This window comes from Penicillium robsamsonii, assembly GCF_028829455.1.
Source record: "Penicillium robsamsonii strain IBT 29466 chromosome Unknown utg000001l_segment0_segment0, whole genome shotgun sequence".
Taxonomy (NCBI): domain Eukaryota; kingdom Fungi; phylum Ascomycota; class Eurotiomycetes; order Eurotiales; family Aspergillaceae; genus Penicillium; species Penicillium robsamsonii.
Genome location: NW_026643219.1, coordinates 2,573,298 through 2,597,730, shown reverse-complemented (window position 1 = coordinate 2,597,730; position 24,433 = coordinate 2,573,298). Strand labels below are relative to the sequence as shown.

The 24,433-nt window shown below is 49.7% G+C and overlaps 10 protein-coding genes across 10 annotated transcripts; 5 read left to right on the top strand and 5 right to left on the bottom strand.

The window, feature by feature from the left end:
* Positions 1 to 72: 72 nt before the first annotated feature.
* On the top strand, positions 73 to 1,167 carry N7447_001026 (uncharacterized protein; the record flags this gene model as incomplete). Its single annotated transcript, XM_057225302.1, has 1 exon — positions 73 to 1,167. The coding sequence occupies one exon, from the start codon at positions 73 to 75 to the stop codon at positions 1,165 to 1,167; it is 1,095 nt and encodes a 364-aa protein (XP_057089318.1).
* A 1,816-nt stretch (positions 1,168 to 2,983) lies between these two features.
* N7447_001025 (transcription factor TFIIIB subunit BRF1) lies at positions 2,984 to 5,188 on the bottom strand (the record flags this gene model as incomplete). Its single annotated transcript, XM_057225301.1, has 1 exon — positions 2,984 to 5,188. The coding sequence occupies one exon, from the start codon at positions 5,186 to 5,188 to the stop codon at positions 2,984 to 2,986; it is 2,205 nt and encodes a 734-aa protein (XP_057089317.1).
* Positions 5,189 to 6,171: 983 nt separating this feature from the next.
* N7447_001024 (putative copper resistance-associated P-type ATPase) lies at positions 6,172 to 9,984 on the top strand (the record flags this gene model as incomplete). Its single annotated transcript, XM_057225300.1, has 1 exon — positions 6,172 to 9,984. One exon carries the CDS (start codon positions 6,172 to 6,174, stop codon positions 9,982 to 9,984), a length of 3,813 nt encoding a protein of 1,270 aa, XP_057089316.1.
* Positions 9,985 to 10,097: 113 nt separating this feature from the next.
* N7447_001023 (crossover junction endonuclease MUS81) lies at positions 10,098 to 11,976 on the bottom strand (the record flags this gene model as incomplete). Its single annotated transcript, XM_057225299.1, has 3 exons — positions 10,098 to 11,605; positions 11,664 to 11,833; positions 11,885 to 11,976. 3 exons carry the CDS (start codon positions 11,974 to 11,976, stop codon positions 10,098 to 10,100), a joined length of 1,770 nt encoding a protein of 589 aa, XP_057089315.1.
* Positions 11,977 to 12,604: 628 nt separating this feature from the next.
* On the top strand, positions 12,605 to 14,790 carry N7447_001022 (DUF3292 domain-containing protein; the record flags this gene model as incomplete). Its single annotated transcript, XM_057225298.1, has 5 exons — positions 12,605 to 12,817; positions 12,887 to 13,084; positions 13,156 to 13,667; positions 13,728 to 13,955; positions 14,004 to 14,790. 5 exons carry the CDS (start codon positions 12,605 to 12,607, stop codon positions 14,788 to 14,790), a joined length of 1,938 nt encoding a protein of 645 aa, XP_057089314.1.
* A 713-nt stretch (positions 14,791 to 15,503) lies between these two features.
* Positions 15,504 to 15,998, bottom strand: N7447_001021 (uncharacterized protein; the record flags this gene model as incomplete). Its single annotated transcript, XM_057225297.1, has 2 exons — positions 15,504 to 15,518; positions 15,585 to 15,998. 2 exons carry the CDS (start codon positions 15,996 to 15,998, stop codon positions 15,504 to 15,506), a joined length of 429 nt encoding a protein of 142 aa, XP_057089313.1.
* A 283-nt stretch (positions 15,999 to 16,281) lies between these two features.
* Positions 16,282 to 17,232, bottom strand: N7447_001020 (SDR family oxidoreductase; the record flags this gene model as incomplete). The annotated part of the gene is made up of 1 exon (XM_057225296.1): positions 16,282 to 17,232. One exon carries the CDS (start codon positions 17,230 to 17,232, stop codon positions 16,282 to 16,284), a length of 951 nt encoding a protein of 316 aa, XP_057089312.1.
* A 606-nt stretch (positions 17,233 to 17,838) lies between these two features.
* N7447_001019 (putative C6 transcription factor) lies at positions 17,839 to 19,985 on the top strand (the record flags this gene model as incomplete). The annotated part of the gene is made up of 4 exons (XM_057225295.1): positions 17,839 to 17,941; positions 17,991 to 18,123; positions 18,203 to 19,281; positions 19,348 to 19,985. The coding sequence occupies 4 exons, from the start codon at positions 17,839 to 17,841 to the stop codon at positions 19,983 to 19,985; spliced, it is 1,953 nt and encodes a 650-aa protein (XP_057089311.1).
* A 414-nt stretch (positions 19,986 to 20,399) lies between these two features.
* On the top strand, positions 20,400 to 21,167 carry N7447_001018 (uncharacterized protein; the record flags this gene model as incomplete). Its single annotated transcript, XM_057225294.1, has 3 exons — positions 20,400 to 20,476; positions 20,679 to 20,884; positions 20,956 to 21,167. The coding sequence occupies 3 exons, from the start codon at positions 20,400 to 20,402 to the stop codon at positions 21,165 to 21,167; spliced, it is 495 nt and encodes a 164-aa protein (XP_057089310.1).
* Positions 21,168 to 21,806: 639 nt separating this feature from the next.
* Positions 21,807 to 24,288, bottom strand: N7447_001017 (ChAPs family protein; the record flags this gene model as incomplete). Its single annotated transcript, XM_057225293.1, has 7 exons — positions 21,807 to 21,974; positions 22,032 to 22,406; positions 22,466 to 23,409; positions 23,471 to 23,751; positions 23,804 to 23,928; positions 24,010 to 24,139; positions 24,266 to 24,288. The coding sequence occupies 7 exons, from the start codon at positions 24,286 to 24,288 to the stop codon at positions 21,807 to 21,809; spliced, it is 2,046 nt and encodes a 681-aa protein (XP_057089309.1).
* Between the last annotated feature and the right edge of the window lie 145 nt (positions 24,289 to 24,433).

Genomic DNA, 24,433 nt, shown 5'->3' with positions numbered 1-24,433 from the left:
CTTGTGTCTTGCTCACCTAATCTAACAGAACAGTTCCCCTTGTCTCAAATCTAAGACAACTTCGAGGCAATAATGTGTCCAATGATGCTGAACCGCCTCTCGGACGGCCCGGCCACGGTTCTCTCTCCTCCCCGGGAACACGCCTTCGCTCAGTTCTCCTCTCAGTCCTCTTTCCGTGACTCTCCAGGAAGCTTCAATGGCTATCCGGCAAGCCATAGCACCGGCTTTTCCAACAATAGCTCTGCGCAACCTATCCCCTCGAGCTTCAATTTCGCGTCTGCCCCTGCGGTTCCCAAACCCTCTCGCAAAAGGTCGCGCGATGAGGCCACTTTTGAAGAAGCCGTTGCTCCTAGCGCGTCCCCGGCGCCAGCACCCAAGGTCCAGCCCATCTACGGAGAAGGCATGGTTCTTTTAAACCCCCAGACTGGCCTTGCAATCTCGGCCGAGAGCCAGACCGGCACATGGTACGAACAACAGTCTGAGCAGGCTGCCGCTGCACCTGTTTCCTCGCCGTCAAACGCGCTGCTTTCTGATGCTATCGACGTAAGCCGCAAGTCCCAGCGCCTTGATACCTCTGCACCCGGTTTGGACGACATTGCGTTATCCTCAATCCGCCAACGTCTGGACGACCCTGGCTCCAACGATCAGCGTCGCTCTCTCAATGCGGGGCCTGCTCCGCCCGCCGAGCCTTTAGTAGACGATGCGACCCGTCTCCTAGGTATCGGATGGCAGCGTGTCAACACTGACGGTGACATGGCTCCTGCTGTCCGTGGCTGGACCAAGTATATCGACAACCAATACTCGGCCCACCTGCACGACTCTCAGATGCTCCTCAAAAGCCGCGCTCTGAACGCCTATCTTGTGTCTGCCACCCCAACTTCCGGACACTCGCCTGCCTTTTATCTCTTCACCGAAGACCTCACTCAAGGCCAGCTCGTTGCCTCCTCCTGGGAAGCATGCCTTCAAAATCTTCGTAGCTCCCCCATCGTATTCGAGGGCGCCGCTCCCCTTAGAGCTACCGATCGACCTAGCGCACAACCAGTCGCCTTCAACTCCACGGACACTGGTGTGCCACTTCTCCAACAAGCCATGTCCAACCACCCTCAAACATCAAGCCTCGGCGAACTGAGCGGAGGTGTGGAAACGGGAATGGAGATCGACTCGTAATCTCCTCCATAAACGAATTCGAATCCCCTTCGATCCCGTCCAATCCGACACCATCGATTCGACCCGCCATGATGACTCGACGTTCAACCAATCCGCGCGATCGATTTTGGAACTTTTCCGACTTTTCTTTTTCAAATTTTTTTTCTTTTCACTATTGCTTATTTAGTTATGAGACTCACGCACCTGACTGATCCAGTGTGGCCCAATTTGGTTCTCGCCCAGTGGAGGGTTTGATGGGGTTGGTGTTTTGCTTTCCTCTTTTATGGGAAATGGGCGGCGTCGTAATCTGGGAGTTCTTCAAGCATTCGCTGCATGCTTTTGACGAACGTTATTTATCTACGACTATCTATCTCATTAAATAGAAAAGATTAAAACCATTTTTGGGGCTCTACATAATATAGCTTGATTGAGCACGCGGTATGGTTTATAACGAGGTTCATTTTGACGAGACCAGCGAAAGGCACGTCTTTTTGGGCTTGGCATCTATTTTTGTTATTTTTGACCAACAAGTCGAAGATAGAAGATATCCATTGTGTGCACTTCCTACTTCTCCCCTATTAAACCCACATTTTCCACTAGAATGGTTTAGTTCTTACGAGGGTGATCAAGAAATAGAGGCGTCAGTGTGTCGTAAGCTTTCTTCTCTTTCGTATCTTTATGATGTTCTTTCCACCCAGATCCACATACCTTCATAGCTAATCCTCAACCTTAAATATGTCTTGGCTTTATGGTCTAAAGGTTCTTCGTCGACAATGGAACATACATCCAATGCGAAGAGGAGATTGACCCGGAGACTGCTGAACAGTGGAGCGAGGTATTTGTCGATCTTCAATGGGGGGTTGACTGCGGGCAAGGAAGGGAAATGAAGTATGCTCCTGTCGAGACGATCCGTTTGTTCAATATCAGGGCTCGTGTTCTTGGCTGGAGTGAAACGCGCACGGAGATACTTGATATTTATGATTATTGGATAGATCGTTGGAGGTCTGGCCGGGTGATCTACATCTCCTCGGAGTACCGTAAGCCATGTCGACTTTATTACAGCTGATCTTGTATGTGATGTAGCATTCGTCGTGGCTGAAACTTTTGCCCTTACCTGTGAGGTCTTCTTCCAATGGCTCCCTAATATCTGAAAATGTGGTTCCCAGTGCTACCCCAATCCGCACCTCAGCACCCTTGCTGACAGCATCCGCAATATGCTCCTTGACCTAGCCCAATTGTACAACCGAAATCTTCCGCTGGTTCCCCTGCATGAAGCTTATGGTATTCAGCTGTCATGCTGCGTCCGTTACCGATTCACTAATATGGTAGAGTGAAGTTAAGCGCTAATATTCACCTCGAGTGTCCTGTAAGGGGCTTGCTGTCTATGTCGTTTGAACATACAATGGCCAGTGGGGAGGTCTTCCCCGCATCGCTCAGTGAGCCTGGAGCCGATTAGGTAATATCCAGTGAGTGCCCAGGTGCGAAAACGGAAAGGACCAAGCATTTACTAGGAACATGTATATCTACTATGCACCAGGGAGTTTTCGTATGATAATCATTATCTTGAATCTAGGGGCTTGCTATTACCCAGTTCTAGCGAGTGCTTTGCTTAGAGTACATCGATGCAACCGAGCAAGGTGCAATTGCAACAGAGATATTAGTATGACAATTCAATTCAAAAACCCCAATGCTCGTGCGGGTAAAAATATGGTATCATCTCGAAGGCCGTAAAACAGAAGATCAAAGAAAGAAAGTGGATGACAATCGCATCCCAATAACTCCAAATCCGCCGAAAGAACACGACAAATGTTCAACAATAGTCCCGAGGTTGAGTTCCTCAGTCATCGTCATCGCCATAATCATAGTCACTTTCATAGTTGCCTGCAAATGCGTCGTCGAGGCCATCATCCTTCTCGTCGTCGTCATAATCGTCCTCTTCCTCATCCTCTTCAGGTTCTGCCTCGATCTTATCCACGAAGCCATCATTGGCCATGGCTGGCTTTGCGTCCTCGTTCGGAGCGGTGGACGGTGGAGTAGGCAGTGGTGCTGTAGAAGTAGGACGGATGAACTTGGAATCGAACTTGGCATCTGATGGAGTTGCACGCCGGGATCGTGAGGCTGCATCTGGCTCGATGCTGGCGCTGCGCCGTGAGACGACACTTTGGCTGCGACTTTGGCTTCGGCTCAGGCTTTGTGACTTGGCATCTCCCCCTTCGCCGCCGTACAAGGTGTCCAGGAGAGAGTAGTTGATCTTCTTACTGTAACCTCGGCGCTCGAGCATGCGACGTGTCGCCTCAGCTGGCGTCGAGGCACGGGAGCTGCGGCCATCTTCGCCCTCGCCCTCCAGGTAGGTAACATCTCCAAGACGGCCACGGCGGCGCTTGCGTGGTTTGCGAGGTGCGCCTCCGCCGGTTTCCTCTTCCTGGGCGCGCTTTAGGGCTTTGGCTTGTTGAGTGCGGAGGTACTCCTTGTTTTCCGTGACCCAAATTGATTCCTTGATTTCGACTTCGGCAGGCAAGAGCAGACAGTTGGCGACCTCAGGGTCATTTTCAAACTCTGCAGCGTCAATTTCAGCGCTGTCAGAAACAGTGGGTCGCGGCGGTTGGTCGGAGCCAACACTCTCAATCATAGTTGAACCTTGAGCAAGCATAGACCGCATTTCATCTTCCAGAGCCGCTTCGGATGCAACCTGCTCGGCAGAAGGTTCTGGCATAGGCAGTCGCTTGCCCTTGCCCTTGGAGTGGATCGGTTCGTTTTTGATATCCTCAACAACTTCGTTCACTGCCTTGGCAATTACTGACGCACGTCGAGGATGACTATTGCCAGTCAAAGCCGGGTCAATCGGGAGGTTAGGAATAGCGAAACCGTCGGCATCTACACGGTGCGGCTGCACTGATTCCGCTTCACTTTCGGGAGAGTAGTCATCTTCGAGTTCCGCCGCAGACTCTGGAATATTTTTGACGCGGCTTTTCCGACCTTCTCGCCCGCGAGTGAAGGATGGGGGATCGTGAGTGTTCTCTAATTGGACCGAACGGAATTGATCAACGGTCAGTTCACCACTCTCGGTGGAACCGAACTCGTTCAAACGCTGACTGATAGTAGTTTCTGTCACCTTGACGATATATACAACCTCACGTACGGTTCGGCGGAAGTTGTTCATGCGCGCGGCAAGAATCAGTGCGGCACCACATAGACCGGCTGGGCGTCGACCAGTAGTCATCCAATCGCGGTTCATTCGTTGAACGATTCTGACTGCCTCGCCAGCCACCGCCATGAGAGATGGTCCGAATTCCAGCTGTTTGGCGAAACGATAAATCAAACTTTCCGGGTCGATGGGGTTCATGAGAAAGACGTTGCCACCTAAGCGGAGTTCATCGAGAAGGGCCTTGTATGTACGACCAAGCTTGAAGACGTTGATCATCAATACATCGGCAAAATCAATCAGCATGACAGTGTTGCCATTTTGGCGACGGCATGCAATGTACAAGCAGACCGCAGCTACCGTCTTGGTGCGACGACCTTGAATAAAGTTGAGTCCCACAGCAAGCTTGAAGACCTGACCAGCAGCCTTGGTTGCACTTTCTGGGATAGTTAAAGCTCGGGAAAGTTGAAGCATATATCGGTTTCCAGTTTGTTCGGTCATTTCCCGGCTTTCCATGGCGCCCCCGCGCTGGAAGCCCGGACCATAGCTGCGTACATGGGTCTGATCTTCTCCGACGAAAGATCCCTGCACCACAGCCGCGCCGGACGAGGATTCACCGAATGTGACTTCAGAAACGATGTTGTTCTCGCTGATAACTGTACCACAACCCGTACAGACCTTCGTGCCTGCATCATCCACAATATGCGGAGCAGGACACCCTGGGTTTGGACAATTAGATGTTTTTGGGTGTGTTGTCGGGCGGGGCGGCTGAGGACGTCCAATAGATGTTGGACGAGTGATAGGTGTCGAGTTGGGAGGTTTTAGACTGGCCAGTCGTCCCACAGGAGCCCGGGGCCCGCGGGGAGGGATTGGACGCGCGCCGGATTTGGGTGCCGACATTTTGGGTGAAGAGAAAAGTAAGAGGCCTTAGAGGATGAATGTAGACAGGGGCACTCGATGGAGGCCGAGTCCTCACAACCTTAAAGTTTCTCGAATGAGCGTCGCGGTTTTTTTTTTTTTGCAGCGAAAGGTTTATCAACTGTCACGAGAGTCGCGATAAGGATGAAAGTGGAAGTGAGTGGAAAAAGTATTCAACCTGCTTATGTAATAAGGAATTTGTAGAGCTCCAAAGCTGCATTCGAACATATGGCATAGTTCTAGATTTGATAGCAACCGAAAGTTGGGCCAAATACAAATGAGCAATTTGCTCAATCAAGTTCCTTTATTTATTGTTCATCGTGTTATGAATGAATAAAGGATCGGATTTTATTGATGAAGCACGTGACCTTAATTAGTTGATGACACGCTAGCTCAATTAGGATTAGTCCCATCTGATATTTTGTCGCGCCCCGGTGCCTGAGGTTCTAGGATGATCCATGATCACCACAGCATCATCAGACTTCATACTCACACGTGGAGTGGCTGCTTTTACAATGTCGAATACGGGAGTCTGGCATCATTCTTGATTGCTAGCCTTCGCACTAGCAGAATACTACATAGGCGCCGCAGGGGTAGTCGAGATGTCTGGAATGCGGTATTTGTGCGTAGTTTGGAGTCATAACGCAGAAATGTCGCATCGTAGCCATGTTTCAACCAATCCACTATTTCTAGGATTTTCTTTTCTTTTCGTCCTTAATGAAATATAATATTGGATTGCAAATCAAATCCCGTTCCCGGCTTTTGCTTTATATCATAAAACGCCGCTGCTCGCTCTTTCCTTCACCTTGATACCAGACTGCTCTATGAACACAGAATCCCGCTGACTGCCTGTTTCCAACCTGACTTGAACAAGATCATTCAAGCATCAAATCCGCGAGGGTTTGCAAAGAACAAGGAATCCCGCACTATACCTCGTCTTTGGGCTGCAGAGATCTCCGTCGATCATGTCTTCAGGATCCAAGAACCAGGCTTCCGATCTGGAGGCAGGCCATCAAAGCTTGGATACTCAGACCAGTCTGTTCTTTGTAACAAATGTGCACTGCGCATCATGTGTTGCTTATATCACCGAAGTGCTCTCCGAGACACCTTCAGTCGGAAATATCGAAGTTACAATTTTGACGCATGAAGTGCGTGCGAGCCATAGCACCACCGTTCGGCCGGCCGACCTCGTCAACGCGCTGATTCATGCCGCATTCGAAGTACACTATGTAACGACATTTGACCAACGAGGAAAGCTCATCGCGGAACTCGATACCTCTTCCTGGAACTACCGCGGCTCCACGTTCTTCTCCTCGCCACGAACCTCTGTTTCTAGTATCTCATCCAACATCAAAGAGCGAATCCAGTACAGCAGTCATAAGCGACATATTGCCAACTGCGATGCATGCAGGAAGGAAGAACTAGAGGCCCTTTCTCGTCATTCTTCTTCTCGAACGGAGCTAGGACTTTTGGAAGAGAAGTCCTCACAGGCTCCCTTCCAGCCATTAAACAAGCACCACGAAAGAGACATTACAACTACAAATCTTGAATCAACACCAGAAAATGCTGTACAGGAAAGTCTACGTTCATTCGCTACCTCCGAAACAAAAGTTCAACCCGGTGTGGCTGCTCCAAAATTACCCACAGACATAGCAGAACTTCCCAGTCCAATCACTGAATCAGCCGATGAGTTCATCGCACAGATCAGCGTTGGAGGAATGAGCTGCGCATCGTGCGCCAACAGCATCACCGCACAAGTCCAACAGCTTGAGTTTGTGAAGGAAATCACTGTCAATCTTCTCACCAACAGCGCAACAGTGATTTATGTTGGACTTCGTAATAACGCTGACGAGATTGTTGAACGAATTAATGATGCTGGATTCGAAGCATCTCTGGACGAGCTGAACCAGCTACCTAAACCACCGGCATCTGCAGCTCCGACAGCAAGCTATGTCAGCGAGATTGCAATCACTGGCATGACTTGTGGCTCTTGTGTCGGAGGGGTGACTCGAGGACTTGAAGAACTTCCTTTCATTCGCGATGTGTCTGTAAACCTGCTTTCTCATAGCGGGAGAGTGGAGTTCGAAGGCCGAGACAATCTTGATAAAATTATAGAGAAGATTGAAGACCTCGGATACGATGTCACCGTCAATAGCGTCTCCCCATTGAAAGCTGGCACCGAAAATCTCAGCACTGCCCAGATCAGAACAATCTCTATACGAGTGGATGGAATGTTCTGCCACCATTGCCCACAAACTGTTTTGGGGGCAGTGAAATCAGTTCCCGGCGTCACCATCGAGGAGGCACTCTCGGAGAAAACCCCCGTCCTCAAAGTCACCTATATTCCACAGCCACCTTTACTCACCATTCGCACAATAATCTCAGCGATTCACTCGATGAATGACAATTTTCGCGCGACTGTCTATCACCCACCCAGCATTGAAGATCGGTCTCGTGCGATCCAACATCACGAAAGGAGCCGTCTGTTGGCACGATTGCTTTTCGTCTTTGTCAGCGCCATCCCGACTTTCTTGATAGGCATTGTATTCATGTCTCTTGTCTCATCTGAAAACTCTGTTCGAATGTATCTGGAACAACCTATGTGGTCTGGCAGTGTGACTCGCATCGAATGGGCACTGTTCATAATAACAACTCCGGTTATGTTCTACGGCACTGATGTGTTCCATGTCCGTGCTCTGAAGGAAGTTTATGCCCTATGGCGGCCTGGAAGTCGGGTCCCGATCCTTCGGAGATTCTACCGTTTTGGTAGTATGAATCTTTTGATCTCTGCGGGGACATCCGTGGCCTACATCTCGTCCCTGGCGGTACTTATCGTCGATGCAGTTGTGGGCACCAAGTCCAGCCCCCATAGCACGACTTATTTCGACTCGGTTGTCTTCTTGACTATGTTTATTCTTGCTGGTCGGTTCCTGGAGGCTTACAGCAAAGCCAGAACTGGCGATGCTGTTACATCTTTGGGCAAGCTTCGACCCTCAGAAGCACTGTTGTTTGATGATACTTCCGAAGATGGACTGAAGCGTACGAGTGTTGACCTCCTAGAGGTTGGTGACGTCGTCAGTATTCCTCATGGAACCTCACCTCCTGCAGATGGGGTCATTGTCGACAGCGCGTCATACCAATTCGATGAAAGCTCTTTGACAGGAGAATCCAGACCGGTCAAGAAAACAGTGGACGACATAGTCTATACAGGCTCAGTTAACGTTGGCCAGCCGGTACGGATCCGTATCACTGAACTCGGTGGTTCATCTATGCTTGACCGAATCATTGCCGTGGTTCGTGAGGGACAAAGCAAGCGTGCGCCGCTTGAACGAGTTGCCGATCTTCTCACTTCGCATTTCGTCCCTATTATTACTCTGATCGCCATTTCGACTTTCATTATCTGGTTAGCGCTTGGTCATTCCGGTGTGCTTCCCGCAGATTATCTGGATGTCGCACATGGCGGCTGGACATTCTGGGCGTTGGAATTTGCAATTTCCGTGTTTGTTGTAGCTTGTCCCTGCGGTCTGGCCCTTGCAGCCCCCACGGCGCTTTTCGTTGGGGGCGGCCTAGCAGCGAAGCATGGTATCCTGGTCAAAGGTGGTGGTGAAGCCTTCCAAGAAGCCAGTCGCTTGAATGCAATTGTCTTTGACAAGACAGGCACATTGACCGAGGGTGGAAGTCTGAAGGTCTCTGATCATGAAATTTTGACCAGTGACCTAGAAGTTGTGAAAGTCGCATGGGCTCTGGCTCGGAAAATGGAAGAGAGCAGCAACCATCCGATTGCCCAAGCAATCACTGAATTCTGCAAAACACAACAATCTTCATCTGTCAAGTCATCAGACGTTCATGAGATATCCGGGCAAGGCATGAAAGGAACATTTACTGTGTTTGGCTCCGAGCAGGAAAGGCAGTATGAAGCTGCAATTGGCAATGAACGTCTTCTCAAGAGTCTCCTGTCCCCTGAAACAGACACATACTTCATTTCCAACCTGTTGGCGAGATATCAGTCAGCAGGTAAGTCGACTGCAGTTCTCTCACTCCGTCAAGTACACACCCAGTCCACCAAACCATCAAACTTCATCCCTGCCATTATCTTCGCCACCTCAGACACGATTCGCCCGGAAGCTGTCGAGATAATCTCTCAGCTTCAGAAGCGTCAGGTCGATGTCTTCATGTGCACCGGTGATAACCAGACCACCGCCCATGCTGTCGCAGACATGATAGGCATCCCGCGCTCCAAGGTGATGGCCAATGTTTTGCCAGCGGAGAAAGCCAGTTTTGTTCGTCAGATACAAGATCGTTCGCCGAATACAACACCAGCCGATGGCAAGACCACTATTGTCGCCTTCGTTGGCGATGGAGTGAACGACTCGCCCGCTTTGGCAGCAGCGGACGTGAGCATCGCCATGGCATCTGGTTCCGACGTCGCTATCAACTCTGCTAGCTTCATCCTCCTCAACTCAGATCTCAGCACGATTTTGCAGCTGGTCCTGCTCAGTCGTCGTGTGTTCAATCGTGTCCGTATGAACTTCGGCTGGGCTGTCATCTACAACCTCTGTTTGGTTCCGGTTGCTGCTGGTGTCCTCTATCCTATTGTTAGTGGCCATCATGAAAAAAGTACTGATGGTGGCATGATCATGGCCAGTGAGCACTGGAGACTTAGTCCGGTGTGGGCTGCTCTGGCCATGGCATTAAGTAGTATTTCTGTTGTGCTGAGTAGCCTAGCTTTGAGGATTGACAAAGAAAGTATTATGAAGATAGTGAGAAGAAAGAAGTAGATATTATGGTGTTCGTTTGATTCGTTTTAGCGTTATGTTTGTATCTAATATCTAATACATAATGAATTCAGTACTTACGTCTGTTTCCAAAGTAACCTCGATAGGAGACCTTTCTAATTCAAATTCACCTCCCCCCAAACTTCCGCAATCCGCTTGCTGAGCTCTTTAGCAATTTTCTTCCGCCCTACGACTTGTGACATCCGAGTCGCAATCATCGTTTCTCTCTCCTTGGGCTCTAGAGCCATATACGCATCCACTAAATGCCGCGGCGTTGGCCAGATCTGCTGGATATCAAGGGCTTTTTCGCCTGTCACTCCACGGGTACACATGAGCATCTTTAAGTAGACATCGCGAAGAGTAAGAATGTCGGACTTAGAAGTGAGTGCGGAGAACGTCACGAATGAAACTCCGTATGTGATAGTCGGATCTTGAGAGCGGAGATTATCGAGGATGGTGAGGTAGGAGTCAGTGGTGAGACGGCGGCCGGGGATCAGGCCAATTTTGGATACTGGAGATGGAGGAACCGTGGTATGGTTGATATTACTACCAGTGTCTCCGATGGAGGGCACATCTTCGACCCCGTACATCTTCCGCAGGAGCAGAGTCATGCGCGCTAGGTACCGGATTGACTCATCCAGATGTTTCGTCTTTTTGATAAAGTATTGATTAAGAACCTGTGTCGAGGCGATAGCCGACGCGACCATCTCCTGGTATTGTGCTGCACTCCCACTAGTCGAGTCAGGATGTGTGACTGCAAACTCTTCGATCAAGTATATGACGTTCTTGATGCCGGAGCGACGGAGCCGGAACTTTTGTTCGTGGAAGCGGCCGTCTTTGATAGACCCAATCAGATCGTCTAGACGCTTTCGCTCGACGATCCAGTCCAGCATCACTTCGTCGCCTTCTTCGCCGTGTCTTGTGAGGAAATTTGGGTCATGGCATTTAGCTACCCACATTGCGTCGCCGACTTCCAAAGCGCGTACTTGCGGCGTGATTCCTTGCTTCATCAGTTCGCCGGAGATGTAGTCGCGGTCGGTGGAGGTGCGGACTTCTCGGGTGTCTAATACGAGTTGGATGGTGAAGCTCTTGGGTGGGAAGAAGATGGGCTCGATGTTGGCTATGTCGTGTTCGGATAAATTTTCTTGGGCGTCTGCTGATGCATCCTCATCTTGTTGAAGTGAGTCAAGTTCGGCTGTCAATGCTCCTTGCTGCGACTCAGTTGTTGTAGTAGCTTGGGAGCCAGACGTAGCAGTTTGAGCAGCGCCAGGTAATGTCTTTTGGAGACGTTTGGCTACCTCCCAGCCTTCTTCAGAAAGAAGATACTTCCGAAGTGGACGTCCGTGTTCATAGACTAGGTCTTTCTGGATGAGAGTTTTCATTGAATTCCATGCAGTGTAGAACTTCGTCGGGTCAGGTGGTGCCGTGAACGAACTGTCGCAGTATGGCTGTGCCACCTCGATCAGGTGAGCCTTCGTCATCCCCTGGGATGCATTCTCATCTTGGGTTCCCAAGCCCAGTATCAGTGCATATGGACCGGATCGTAATGTTGGTACATACGGCTTGGCTTTCCGAGGCTTCTTTGTCGGTTGATCGACGCCACCTTCGGATATTCTCTTCCCACCTATTTGGCCTAGTTAAGCGTCGGTTTCCGGGGCCAGGGTGAAATTGATATCACAAACCTTTTTCAGGTGGTTCCGGCATTGGAAGGCCATTTTCTTGACAGTGGGCCTTCAATTTATCAGTCAAGCGGTCACACAATTTAGGGCCCAGTCCATTTAATTGCTGTGCTTGAGATGGATGTTGGAATTCTAACGGGCAGGCTTTCATTGACTCATAGGCCTTCTTGTATCTGCGAAATGTCAGATATGGTCTTTTCTGAAGAGCGCCAAGAGATACATACACTGTCACGCCTTTGCTATTTCGTTCTCGAGCTTGATCCAGCCATTCTTTGATCCACCCCAAGAGTAGAGGGTTTGCACACTCCTCGCTCATGGCGATTCAAGTGTCCAGTGACTGAGGGGCAGATCGGAAGAGCGAATTATCATCAAAGTGAGTTCTCGCCGGTTGACGCGAAGTGATGTTGCCTTTTTGGGAACGCGACTGGCACGTGCCGATAAGAAAGATAAGAAAGTTCATTGCAGAGATGCATCGATGTCTTGTCTTAGCACTGCTCTTAACCCATATTCTACTTGGTTTGTAGACTTACAACGAACTAGGTCTATATGATCCACTCGCATTCATCTCATTTTCTTCATACACTCGTTGACATTATTATCTAATGGTCCTTTCGGTCCAACTCGTGCAACCTTTGTAATTAACCCGCACAATAAAGGCCAGCTCTAAATTCCCAAGTGTTATCTTACTAGCCATACGCTCTATTTTCACAGTTCCTTGTAGACATATTACATGAAATGATCCAATTTGCTTCAGGATTGTTCCATGTCAATTGCCACCATTACCCTGATCCGAAGGGAAATGACGTCGACAATCTAATCCCGCAAACCACATGTACAAGACAGGTTTCAACACCCATGGGTAGCCTCCCCTATGCTATGGGACCTGAAATCAACAAAACATCCCCCTCAACTTAGTCCCAGGGATTTTACAACGGTCTTAAGCAATGCCATCCGCTACGGTCGACGGTGCTGGGCCAACTGACAGCCATGTGCTGTCTCAAGTGGAACAGTATGAGAAAGGGCTCTCACAAAAAGCTGGTGACACACTAGAAATCACCAATCTCGGATGGGATGAACCTCCAGATGCTATCGAGGAACCTTTGGTGGCAGGACTCTCAAATGAAGATTTGTGGATGCTCATTAGACGATTTGACAAGGTATGTACAGCGCATCCCACATGAACGCATGCGAGAAGTTGGAACTGACCTTGTTATTTTTCACTTCAGCAAGTCTATCGAGTCCAAGCAATTCCAGATGCTCCCATGCAGAGATTAGATCTCACGCGCAAAGACGACGATGAATTCTCACCGGATAAACTCAGGGCTACACTTGAACGTTTCTATATAACCGTTATTGTTGGCTTCACCAATTGTATCAAACATATTGCTCGACTACGGTCTTGGAAGGAGCCGCGACGAACCGCAGTCTTTTGCACGGCATGTCTTCGTTCCAGAGAAATATATAATATATTTGTACTGTTACTGATTTGATGCAGGTTTACTTCTTATCATGGATTCTCGATTTACTCATGCCAGCTACGCTACTCACTCTAATTGCCCTGGTGGTGTACCCACCATGTCGATCACTGTTGTTCCCTCCCGCTCCAATCCCTCTTGTCAACAAAGACACGGGAGGTGTACAAAAGCCAAAGGCTGGAATCCTAGGATCTGATGACAGTATCACAGGTGCCCCCGAGAAATTCAAGGGCGAGGCAGCCGAGCAAGAGGCCAGTAATCTTGTCGCAGGCGTTGCCAGTGTGGCTGTGGGAAGCGCAGTTGGGAAGCATGATCAAGGAGTCCCTGATGATGCACCTCTCGAGGAAGACGTACCGGATGCGATGGAGATTGTTGCCAATACTGCCGATGCGCAAACCGCCGCCCATGGAAAGGTGCCGGAAGACTCCTATGACAAAACACGACAGCCTATGAAGCAGAGCGTGATGGACGCTGCGAACGTTTCAATGCAGGTGGTAGGCGACATCACGGATACCTATGAGAAGATGGCCAAGTGAGTGAAAAGCTTGTGGTTCTCGTGCCCATGGCTTGGAATTAAGTTTGTTTGATCTAGTGCTCTATCCGCCACATCCCCATTTCCTGAAGTGCGTCCTCGTCTGCGCCTGGTGGCTGTGTTAGGCCCAGCATTTCTGGCCTCAACACTGACGTCTTGTTACGTCTTCATGAAGCTCAATACACTTTTGATCGGGCTCGCCTTCTTTGGAGACCCTGCCATCAGACGAGGGATTGTACATCTGAATACCCGCTTCCCCGAGTGGCAGAAGCTTGTTGAGTTACAAAAGTATGCCTTCAAGCCATTCATGTACTCACAATACTAACTTTAGTATAGTTTGCTTCTGAAAGGCATTCCAACAAATGCCCAGCTGGCCCTTACTCTTCTTCGCATTGGCGAGGCTAATGCGTCACCACTTCCACCCCCTCCAACCACACAAGACAAAGTGCCCTCGCGGCCAACTTCTTTAAACAATGAGGAAATCAACCTAGGCGCTACTGACGAGGAAATTAAACAAGCGGCTCTGGTCAAGCGTGATGACCATACCGAGGAGGTCCAAGCTTCGCCAGAGAAGGGCCACAAAAGGACATTTGGATCCAGCGTCCTGAGCTTCTTTCGAGGAACTACGGCCAGTGGTGTCGAGAGCAAAAGAGGGATCGATCGCTTGCGAGCAGCGGTCGGTTCACACCAGGCCAAGAATCGTTTGGGTGTCCTACGTGATAGAGGGAAGAAGATAATACCAAGTGGCCCTGTGGCATTTGACGCTCGTTGCAAGGGCAAGCGCGGCACTGTGGTCATCGACTCAACCAAACAGCCTCCACTGCTGTATTTCACGACCGATACACCGCAGCAGGGAGACGCATCGTTGGAGAATCGCAAGGCTGGATCGGTTCTGTTCACCATGCCGGTGACTGATATCCAGGAGATGCGAAAATTAGGTGGTATGGGATGGAAAGGGAAATTGGTTGTTGGTTGGGCTCTTGGTAGTAAGGAGGTGGTTGATGGGTTGCTCATCACTGGCAGGAAGCCAGAGCAGTCACATCGACTTACTGCCATGGGGACAAGGAACCAATTATTTAATCGGCTTATTGCCATCGATGGACAGGTTTGGGCAAGCTGTTGATTCAAACCCCAGGATGCGTGCTAAGAGAATCCCAGATTTGGAAATGATATCCGTTTTACTGTGTCGGTGACATATAGTCCGCTATGTTCCGTTAAATAATGTATTAAGAGATATGAGATCCTGAATATAGTTAGATGAAAACCAACTCGAGGAGCTGGCGATCGCAGCAGATGACACTCCTCGATATGCCCGAATAGTGGCAGAAGCACTTGCTATGATGCACTGGATTGCTGGCATAGATACCAATGATGTTGAGTTTGTCCTCGCACCCTGCAATAGTAACGATGGTGGGCACATCAACAATGACTTGGGAAGACACAGCATGTGGATGCTAGACTTTGATCTATGCAGGAACATGACAATGGACGAGAATGGTGTTGGAAAAGTCATAAAGGCCTTCTGGAGAAACGATCACTTATATCCTCGTCCGGGAAATTCCTTACGGGACACATTCCGAGAGTAATATATTCATACTAGTGATGAGTGTCTGGAGCTTTGTGACGTCTAAGAAAGGGAAAAGCGACGGTTTCTGTCGAGGTTGTTTATTGAATAAGTGTAAGACTGGGGCAAACGATGAATACCTTGAGTATTTATGGAATGTCTTTTTAAAGCATATTTTAAGAGGCCAAAAGACTACTTCGGGCACCGCATGTGAGAAGAGTTCATCCAAAGTCTCATCAATCGTTCAGCTTAGTATTCACTAGGTAACCATATCAATACATCCCGTCCTATGCAAGAGCAATAAGTTCACATTAGCATATATAGTTCCTCCATGGAACAGTTTTCCAACTCACATCTTCTAGCTCCGCCTCCAAGATAATCTCTACCATTTTATTAATGGCCGCTGCGCGCTCTTCTTTGGTCAAACAGCCAATCTTAACGAGCTCGGTCAGAGCCTCTCCAACCCAGTTCTGGCAGTTCCAGTCTCGATCGTTATTGCCGTTGCGCACCGACGTGCTAGCACATGCAAGAATGATCTTCGCCTTGGTCACAGTTTCTGGCGTCGTACATACAGGAATCCAACCTATTGGCCGCTCTGACATGGGGTTCTCGGGGTCCTTTTGGAACTTAAAGAAAGGATGTGCGCCGGCAGCATGAAGCCAGTCATATTGGCCGTCTGGGTAGAGGGCGTGTAGTGCTGTGTGTCGGTATTTGGAGAAGTCTACTGGCACGCCTTTGTACACGAGAAGGGAAATTTGTGTCGCCATGTTGGAGCAGTTTATGATTCGGAGTGGAGGGAGAAATTAATTGATTATCTCACCGAGTCGCTTTTCCGATCAACAACCTGGGAGTTGAAGGGAGGTTTGGTCCAGGAAAAGCGGGCGGTGGTGACTTGGGCTGACAACCGTCTTGACTGGGCGTGGAGAATCCTGGTCTATATCAAAAATAAAATATGCGTTCATTGTCTCTGTTTTGTAAATAGTAAAATGACCAATAGTTTAGAAATCAACTAATAAAATGATATTGAAGTTTTTACGATTGAAATAATAATTATTGTGCCAATGATTGTTTATAATCCCGCACGGTCTGCTCAAAGGACTCGTCGCGTTTGAACCCCAAGGAAATGGCTTGGGTGTTATCAAACTGCGTCGGCCATGACTTCAGAATTGGGACCAACGCAGAGTCCTCCTTCTCTGTAAGCAGAGCCAGCTTATCCGTACCACCCACTGCTTCCAATGCATCCATCATGCCCTGGACCGTGACACAGATTCCAGGAACATTAATCTGGCGAATGTGCGGGGGAACAGAGTCAGAAGGAAGACGGAGAGTAAGAAGGAGATTTTCCACAAGGGTTTTGGGCGAGCATAGCCACGACTTGAACTGTCGGTCTTCAATGGGAATCACACATTTCTTGCCGTCGAGGGGCTCCCGGATCATGCCGGAGAGGAAGGAGGAAGCTGCAGCAGTAGGCGCACCCGGTCGGACGGAGATGGTAGGGAATCGCAGAGTGAAGCCAGTGATGAACTTGCGACGAGTGTATTCGTTCACCAGCGTTTCGCACACGATCTTCTCGGCGCCATAGGAGGACTCCGGAGTCGGGATCACGCTGTCGGTTACAATCTCTGGCAATGGTTGGCCGTATACGGCCTGACTGGATGAATAGATGACCCGCACTCCCGGGCAGGTGAGTCGGAGCGCCTCGAGCAGGTTGCGGGTTGCATCGATGTTGACACTCATACCCAGCTCGAAGTTGGCTTCAGAGCCGGACGACATGATGCCGTGGAAGGCATAGACGGCATCCAAGGAAGAATCGACAATGACCTTGGCTTCTGTCAAGAGATCGGCCTTGATTGCCGTAGCGGATTGAGGATAGCGAACGCCCGCGGGAATTGGGGGTTGGTGTATATCGGTCAGTGTGACGCGATAAGCTGGGTCATTCAACAGCTCCTTTGCAAGCAATTGGCCGATGAAACCGGCAGCGCCAGTGATGAGGATGTGCATTTTGTGAGATATAGTATTGTGATAGAACAGAGAATATCGGAGGGAAAGCTGTTCCAATATGTAAGTTTATTTCCTCTCCGCAATTCGCATCAAGTCCGAGGCGATCTTTAGTTGGTCCTCCGCACCGGACTTGGGCCGGCACAACACCATTTCCAAGTGGATCTGCTGTGGAACTGCTGCGAACGAATCGCCTTGGAGTTTCATCTTTCGGGGGGGCCCTCCAGGGCCCTCTTTTGTTCTTCACCTGGTTGAATCCGGGGGAATGCCTTGTACGGAGTACTGTGACCATTGGAAGTCATAGACATAGGCTTTATCCATCATATTCCACTGATCAAAGCCGTAACCTTGAAAACAGCATTCGATGTATAACTTGTATAAACTCGGTCAAAGTTGTGTGGATTTCGGGAAAGTCGCGCGGGGGGGTCCAAGTCACACAATTTGTTTTTCTCTTTTCTCTTGATACACCCATTGGCCATATAATTGCAACTTCTCTCGGCATACTCGCCTCTCAGGTCGCTTTACTCCGACTTTTCTCCCCCACCCCGAATATTTTGCCCCTAACCCGCATGCCGGAGTATCGCCGACCATTCTCTAGAGCATCATATCATGGATACCACTCCACTGAAGCGGTCTCCTGATGACGCTGGGTTGGAGTCGCCCCCAGGGAGCAAGACACGGTCTGTCCCCAAGATCTCTAAAGCTCGCGCCTGTGAGTCTTCCCCACATAATCCCCGATAACCCGCATTAACGGGGAACAGGCGCAGAATGCAAGCGCCATAAGATTCGTTGCGAGTTTCGATCAGGAGAGTCAACCTGTACAAAATGTACCCGCAGCGGTATCAAGTGCGTCGTAAATGACTTTTCACAGAAATTCGTTGATGATGATGGGAGGTACGTGTGACCCCGCCCCGGCCCTGTGGTGAGCGTTGGAGCTATCAGGGGCTGCGCTAATCTAATGGCTCTGGTATAGATGGAAATCACAGGCCAATGCAACTATGCTCCAGCTGCAGGCGGCTGTTTCACATCTATTGCGACAAGGTGGACTGCCAGACCTCTCAACATATGCCCTCGGGGACACTCTCAATGGCCCCAGTCCTGCCGAGTCGTATCATACCCACCATCCCTCCGTCGATCGGTCGCAGACACACACCAGTCACCAGGAGGGATTGGGAGTTGTGATGGATGTTACTCGGGAGCCGTCGCCGGAACAGGATCTTCAAGACCCAGATTTGGTCCCCGCTCCTATGCGCAGTCTATACGAGGTCACTAAATTGCGGAACCTGAGAAACAATCATGTCGAGGCACCGAAACAGACGTTGCTTGAGGAAGATTTTATCTCGCGACGATTGATCTCTCTCCATGAAGCGGAGGAATTATTCGCGTACTTCAGTCGCACTATGAACCAGCTACTGTGGGGTGGAATAATCCTTGTACATCGCGATTTAACGTCCGTCCGTCGCTCATCGACGCTTCTTTCTGCTGCAGTTTTGACTGTCGCGGCACTCCATATTCCGAACCGCACCGAAACCTTGAACCGGTGCTACGGCGAGTATGTATCGCTCGTCTCCAACATGGCCCTCACGCGGGCCCACACTTTGGATGATATCCGAGGGCTCTGCGTGGGTGCATTCTGGCTATCGGAGTTGAGTTGGAAGTTGTCCGGGCATGCGGTGCGAATCGCGACCGAGATGGGTCTCCATCAAAGTTATCAGCGCCTGACCCGTGGACACACGGATCAGTATGAACGTGCCCAGCTCTGGTATCTGCTTTACGTATGCGATCATCACTTCAGTATTGCTTATGGGCGGCCTCCTGTCATCCACGAGGATGTGGTGATCCGGAACTATGAGACCTTTCTCGCGCTGCCGATGATTGTCCCCGGAGACATTCGACTTTTAGCTCAAGTTGCTCTCTTTATGATTTTGACCGAGGCATATCGAATGTTTGGTAGCGATACTGAACAAGCATTGACCGAGGATGATTTTGGACAGTTGCGCGTATACAATGTCGCAGTAGACCAATGGCGACTTCTCTGGCAACCTCGATCTGGTGAGTAACTGTTCAAGTTAACTCTCAGCAACTCTCGGTTCTAACATACCATGGAATGCATTACAGCCGATAGCGCCTATGTGCGGACTTATCCATCCAAAGGGGTGGTTCTGCACTACCATTTTGCAAAGTTCCAGCTGAACTCGCTTTCTCTTCGTGCGCTCTCACCATCCAACACACCTGTCTTTTCTATGGACCGCAAGGAATCGGCCAACATCGCAATTTCCTCGGCGATGGCATGTCTCAATATGGTCCTCGAGGAGCCTGATATTCGAGATGCGATCGTCGGCGTTCCGATTTTCACCCACACTATGGTTACATTCTCCGCTGTTTTCCTACTCAAGGTCGCAATCAATTGGAACACAGCTTACCTTAGCATCAACCCCCGCCAAGTACGCCGGCTAGTTGAACGTGTGATTGAATTGATGAATTGTGTTTCTGCAGGCGAGCGACATCTTACTCGACATATCGCACGTGGATTGGGCAAGATGCTTGAGCGGTTTGACGCTTGGGAGGCTGCTTGGCAATTCCAAAGCAATGATACTACAGTGGAAGGCCGTGAGGTCCCTGGGGGAGCCAACGCCATGGCACAGGGCTTCCCTCCGCCAGATCTGATCTATGGCATGGTCGGCACATATGGATTTGGCCTCGATGAGAACCTGCTAGATCCAAGCATGGCAGATTTTGATTTTCTAACACAATGACTATAAGGATCCCAAAAGAAAGATTTGGATCGATTCAAACCCGTGATGTCAAGGATACCGAGGATATCACTGGAACATTTGGATACCCTAGATGGGCATGGAATGTAAATAATAAGAATCCAGGGTTTCCTGGCGACACGCACTCTTTCATGGACCACGCACCGGAGTGTAAGCTATCAGCCGTGGACCTGAACCCTAAAGGGTGTCACTCCCATGTCGTCACCGTCACTTCCGCTTATGCCCTTAGGTTCCCCCCCCCCTTCTTAGACGTCTCATTTCCTTTTTAATTCCCATCCCTCTTAGACTTGGGACTTTTGCCAATCCAACTTCTCTTTCTCTCCCCCATAATTCCACCCGTCCCTCCAGCTACCTTCTACAATCAGTTAATTCTCACCAACCCCCTAATTCTTTACTATGACTACCCGCAAGAGAAAGCAAGCCGAGGAGGAGCTCCTGGCCCTTCCTAGCGATGAGAGCGAAGAGGAGGAAGAGTGAGTTGTTCCATCCCGTTATCAATTCTCCCTTTCTTCCCATCCCTGCGCCAGTACCCTGCGCATCATTTGACTGTTCTGCACGGATATACTATTTGCGCATTGATTACGACACGATCTCGAAGCCACTGTGAACTGGAATATATCGCCTGAAACTTCCCAAACACAATTGATCTTTGCTAATCTAATGGCGGTGAATTAGATATGAAGACTCCGAGCCTGATGTAGAGGAAGGAAGCGACGAGGGTGAACAGGAAGAGGTGGAGGGAGAGTCTGAGTCTGATGAAGACGAGGAAGGAGAGGAAGAACAGCCAGAACCAAAGCAAGAAGCGAAGAAAGAAGCCAAGAAAGAAGATAAGAAAGAAGATAAGAAAGAAGCCAAGAAAGAAGCTAAAGAGGAAGAAGAAGGTACAGTTTACCTTGCGCCCTTACATCCCCTTCATCTCCAAAGTCGCCCACGCTAACACACCTCTCTCCAGGCGCTCCGGCAGCCAAGAAGCGCAAGACTGTTCCTGCGCCTACTGTCGTCGATGAGGACCAGGAGCCTGCTGAGGCAGAAGAGGTGGAAGATAGTGCCGTCGAGACCACCGAGAAGAGTGGCCCGGGTGCCGCTGCTGTTAAGGATAAGGGTGATGTTGTTCCCAAGGAGTCATATCTGCCCGAAGTTGAGACAGTTACGAAAGAGGAGTGATTTTGCGAACGAGAACTTGGCTTCTTCACAAGAATTTTACTTGAAAGGGGAATTCGCCCTTGGGTGGGTGGGTGGTTGGATTGCTTTGCTGTGATAACCTCTATACAATCAGACGTGCTATGAATGCAGAGTGCTGTGAATTAGAAGTGCGCTCTGGTCTATATAGATACAAGGGTATTAAACTACATGTAGTTCGTGCATGGAAGTAGCCAATCCTCGCTATGCTCTCGGGCACAGGGAGATGACGTGCATAGAAATGGCCGTTGAAGCTCATTTACTGGCCGAGTCCAATATTTCTCCACTCCAGTGAGTTCCAGTACAGATCCTAAAATAGACTGGCGTTAGGCAGTGATTGGAGGTAGAAGTCGTGGCCTAAATGGATACAAATGCTAAATTACTACTGCGTATGAGATCCACCTTCATGTTCAATCCGGCAACCAGATACGGAACATAGAAAATATATACCATCTAAGAAAACTACCTAACAATCGGACCAAGAGAAAGCAAAAAAAAAAAAAAGGTGTCATCAATCAAGGATGGTCATTAGCCCTGCCCGCGCCCCCGCTTTCTATCTTGATTTCCAGGGGAAGACAGAACTGTCTTCTAACTCAGTTTGTGTCTGATAATCGCCAACATATTTTAAGTGTCGCTACCGCTGCTGCGGAAGGTGGCACATAGTTGACAGTACTGGTGTGTGAGGTCGAGGACAGCTTGAGGCAGGTTTGTCGCTTGGACAATGCTGCGGACCTTGACAGCACCCTCGTCCTCGATGAGTTTGCGAACCATGAACAGGAGCTCGGGGGAGAACTGATGGTTTATTAGTTATAGTGGTCAAGGTGGGATTAACCAGGGAAAGGAGCATACCTCAGAGTACCAACGATATTGCCAGGCGATGAGGCGGATCAATGCGCCGAGCATGCCTCTGGTGTCATTTCGCTCTTCGTACAACTTCAACACTCCACGCATAGCCTTGGGCGAGAACCGAGTGGCTAGACAGCTCTGGTATGCCTCAATGCTTTCGTCGAAATGGTGCAATCGCTGCGCAAGCTCGCCGAGAATTTCCCACTCGGTAGCAGACTTCTTGTATTCCATGGCTTGTTGACGGAACTGGGCCATTTCGGTCCGCCAGATAGTGTAGATGCGCAGATCCTCGTAAAGTACCATGAACAAGTTATCTAGCCATCTTTCACACAGTCGCTTGTTTCGGAATTGCGTATAGGAGGCGTGAGATGGGTCGGGCTGTGACTTAAGTAGTTAGCATATATATAAGATATGTCCCTGATGGGTGTGTAACATACATCTTCATTGCCTGACTTGACAACTTCGGATGCTACTGTTTGCTCTGGTCGCTCGAGGGGGCTTTTAGGGTGGCTATCTTCCGCATCTCCATTGGCAGTTTCTTCCGAAGACGGCTCGGTCGGATTAGGGCCGGCTACAGAGCCGGAGTCATCTTCGTTGTTGGGGATCTTGCCGTTGGTCTCCGCCTCCAATGATGTAGCGGGCTTAGGAACATGCTGACGCTCAACGCGGTATTCTTCTTCCATCACGAAAACCTGGCTGCGAGCCTTGAGTAGTTGATCCCATCCAATAGCGGCAGCGATTTTTGTCAGAAGATTGTAGGCCTTCAAGAAAGTACCTTGGTATCCAGCAGCATGGATCTTTCGGAGCGAAGGATGGACGTAGTCATGAGGGTCTCCCTGCTTTGGCTGGCCTTCATCGATTTCATCGAGAATGCTTTCAGCAAGAATTGGGAGCATGATGCGTGACGGTTGTGGCATGCGAGGGGTATCTTTGTCTTGATAGGTGAACATGGGGCAAGAGTTGAGAGTCAGAAGCGCCAAGTCCCAGCGTTCCATACCGACATATACCTCTGCGAGGCGAGCCCATGTACTGAATTCGCTGGGAGCTGCAGTGACTGCACGCTTAGCGCACTCCAGTGCCATCTCGCTTTCGCCTTTGCTTTGACAGAAACTAGCCTGGCAATCAAGCAGAGCATAGTCCATCGGAACATCTTGTAAAGCGTCGTACATGAGGCGTACCGCTTGCACCTCCTCGTCTGCCATAATCTGTACACGAGCCAGGAGGGACGAAACCTCTACATCCTTGGTGCGGAGCTTCTCAAACAAGTTGATTCCAGAGGTATAACGGCCAGTCGTGTGGATGTATTTGAGGATGCCGGATGTGAGGTGGTTGCTCACAGTGTTAGGGACTTGGGTTTCGGGGTCAGAGCTCAGTTGGCGACCTAAAAGATTGTCAGTCAGAGACCCAACAAGCAACCTTGGGAATTGTGCTGAGATCCATACCCAAGAAGAAAAGCTTCTCGGCGGCATCCAAGAACTTGTGCTCCATCTCTGTGTTTGTCACGGGGTTGAATCGTCGAACTCCAACAATCCTCTTGACGGAATCTCCGCTTCCATCGTCCGCATAGAGGTAAGCCCTCAGAACAGAGCAAAGGAATGTCTCAAGCCAAAGAGCCTCGGTAGCAACTCGCTTGTCACCGCGCTCATCAATGCAGTAGCTCTCCAAACTTCCGGGGATTTTAACTTCGACGCGCATATCGAGATGGGAGAATGCATTGTAGCAACTGTATAGGTATCAGCATGTGAACCCAATGCCGTACCAACATAGATTCTAACCAGTAGATCCCCGATACCACTTTATGCGTCTTGTCGAGGGGAGAAAATGTGAGGGTATTAACATAGGCGGCTAAACTGGCGGACGAGGAGGCATCGATTCCGGTGACATGGTGATAAACTCCGGTCTGTCGTAGATAGAAAATGAATCGATTGTTCACACATGTGGGATTGTATCATGGAAGGGAATGTGGTATCCTATATCTTACCTGGCGAGTCGAATTGGCCTTAGGCTGCTTCACTAAATAGACTAGGTCTGGAGGGCCTAGTTCTCGCAAGCTCTGCAAAGACTCTGTTCGCGCATCGACCGCAACATAGATATCCTCCTCCTCATGAATCCTGAATGATGCCCTCAATGTCAGTCATAATTCCTATAATTGTCGTAGTGGCAACTGTTGACAATCTCGAACAATGGCCATGCATATGCAACCCGGGGAACACGTAAACGGGGACAGGAGCACATACTCAGGGACAGCGGGCGCGACCATGGCGCATGCACAACCGCGGTAGAATTAAAGATGAGGGTATCTTAATTAATGAATTCTGCGTGAATCGTAAGACGTTTCAGGGGTTGCACTGAGGGAAAGTGAAGAGTGATCTAAGAATACTCCAACTGTCAGTACTGCCCCAAGA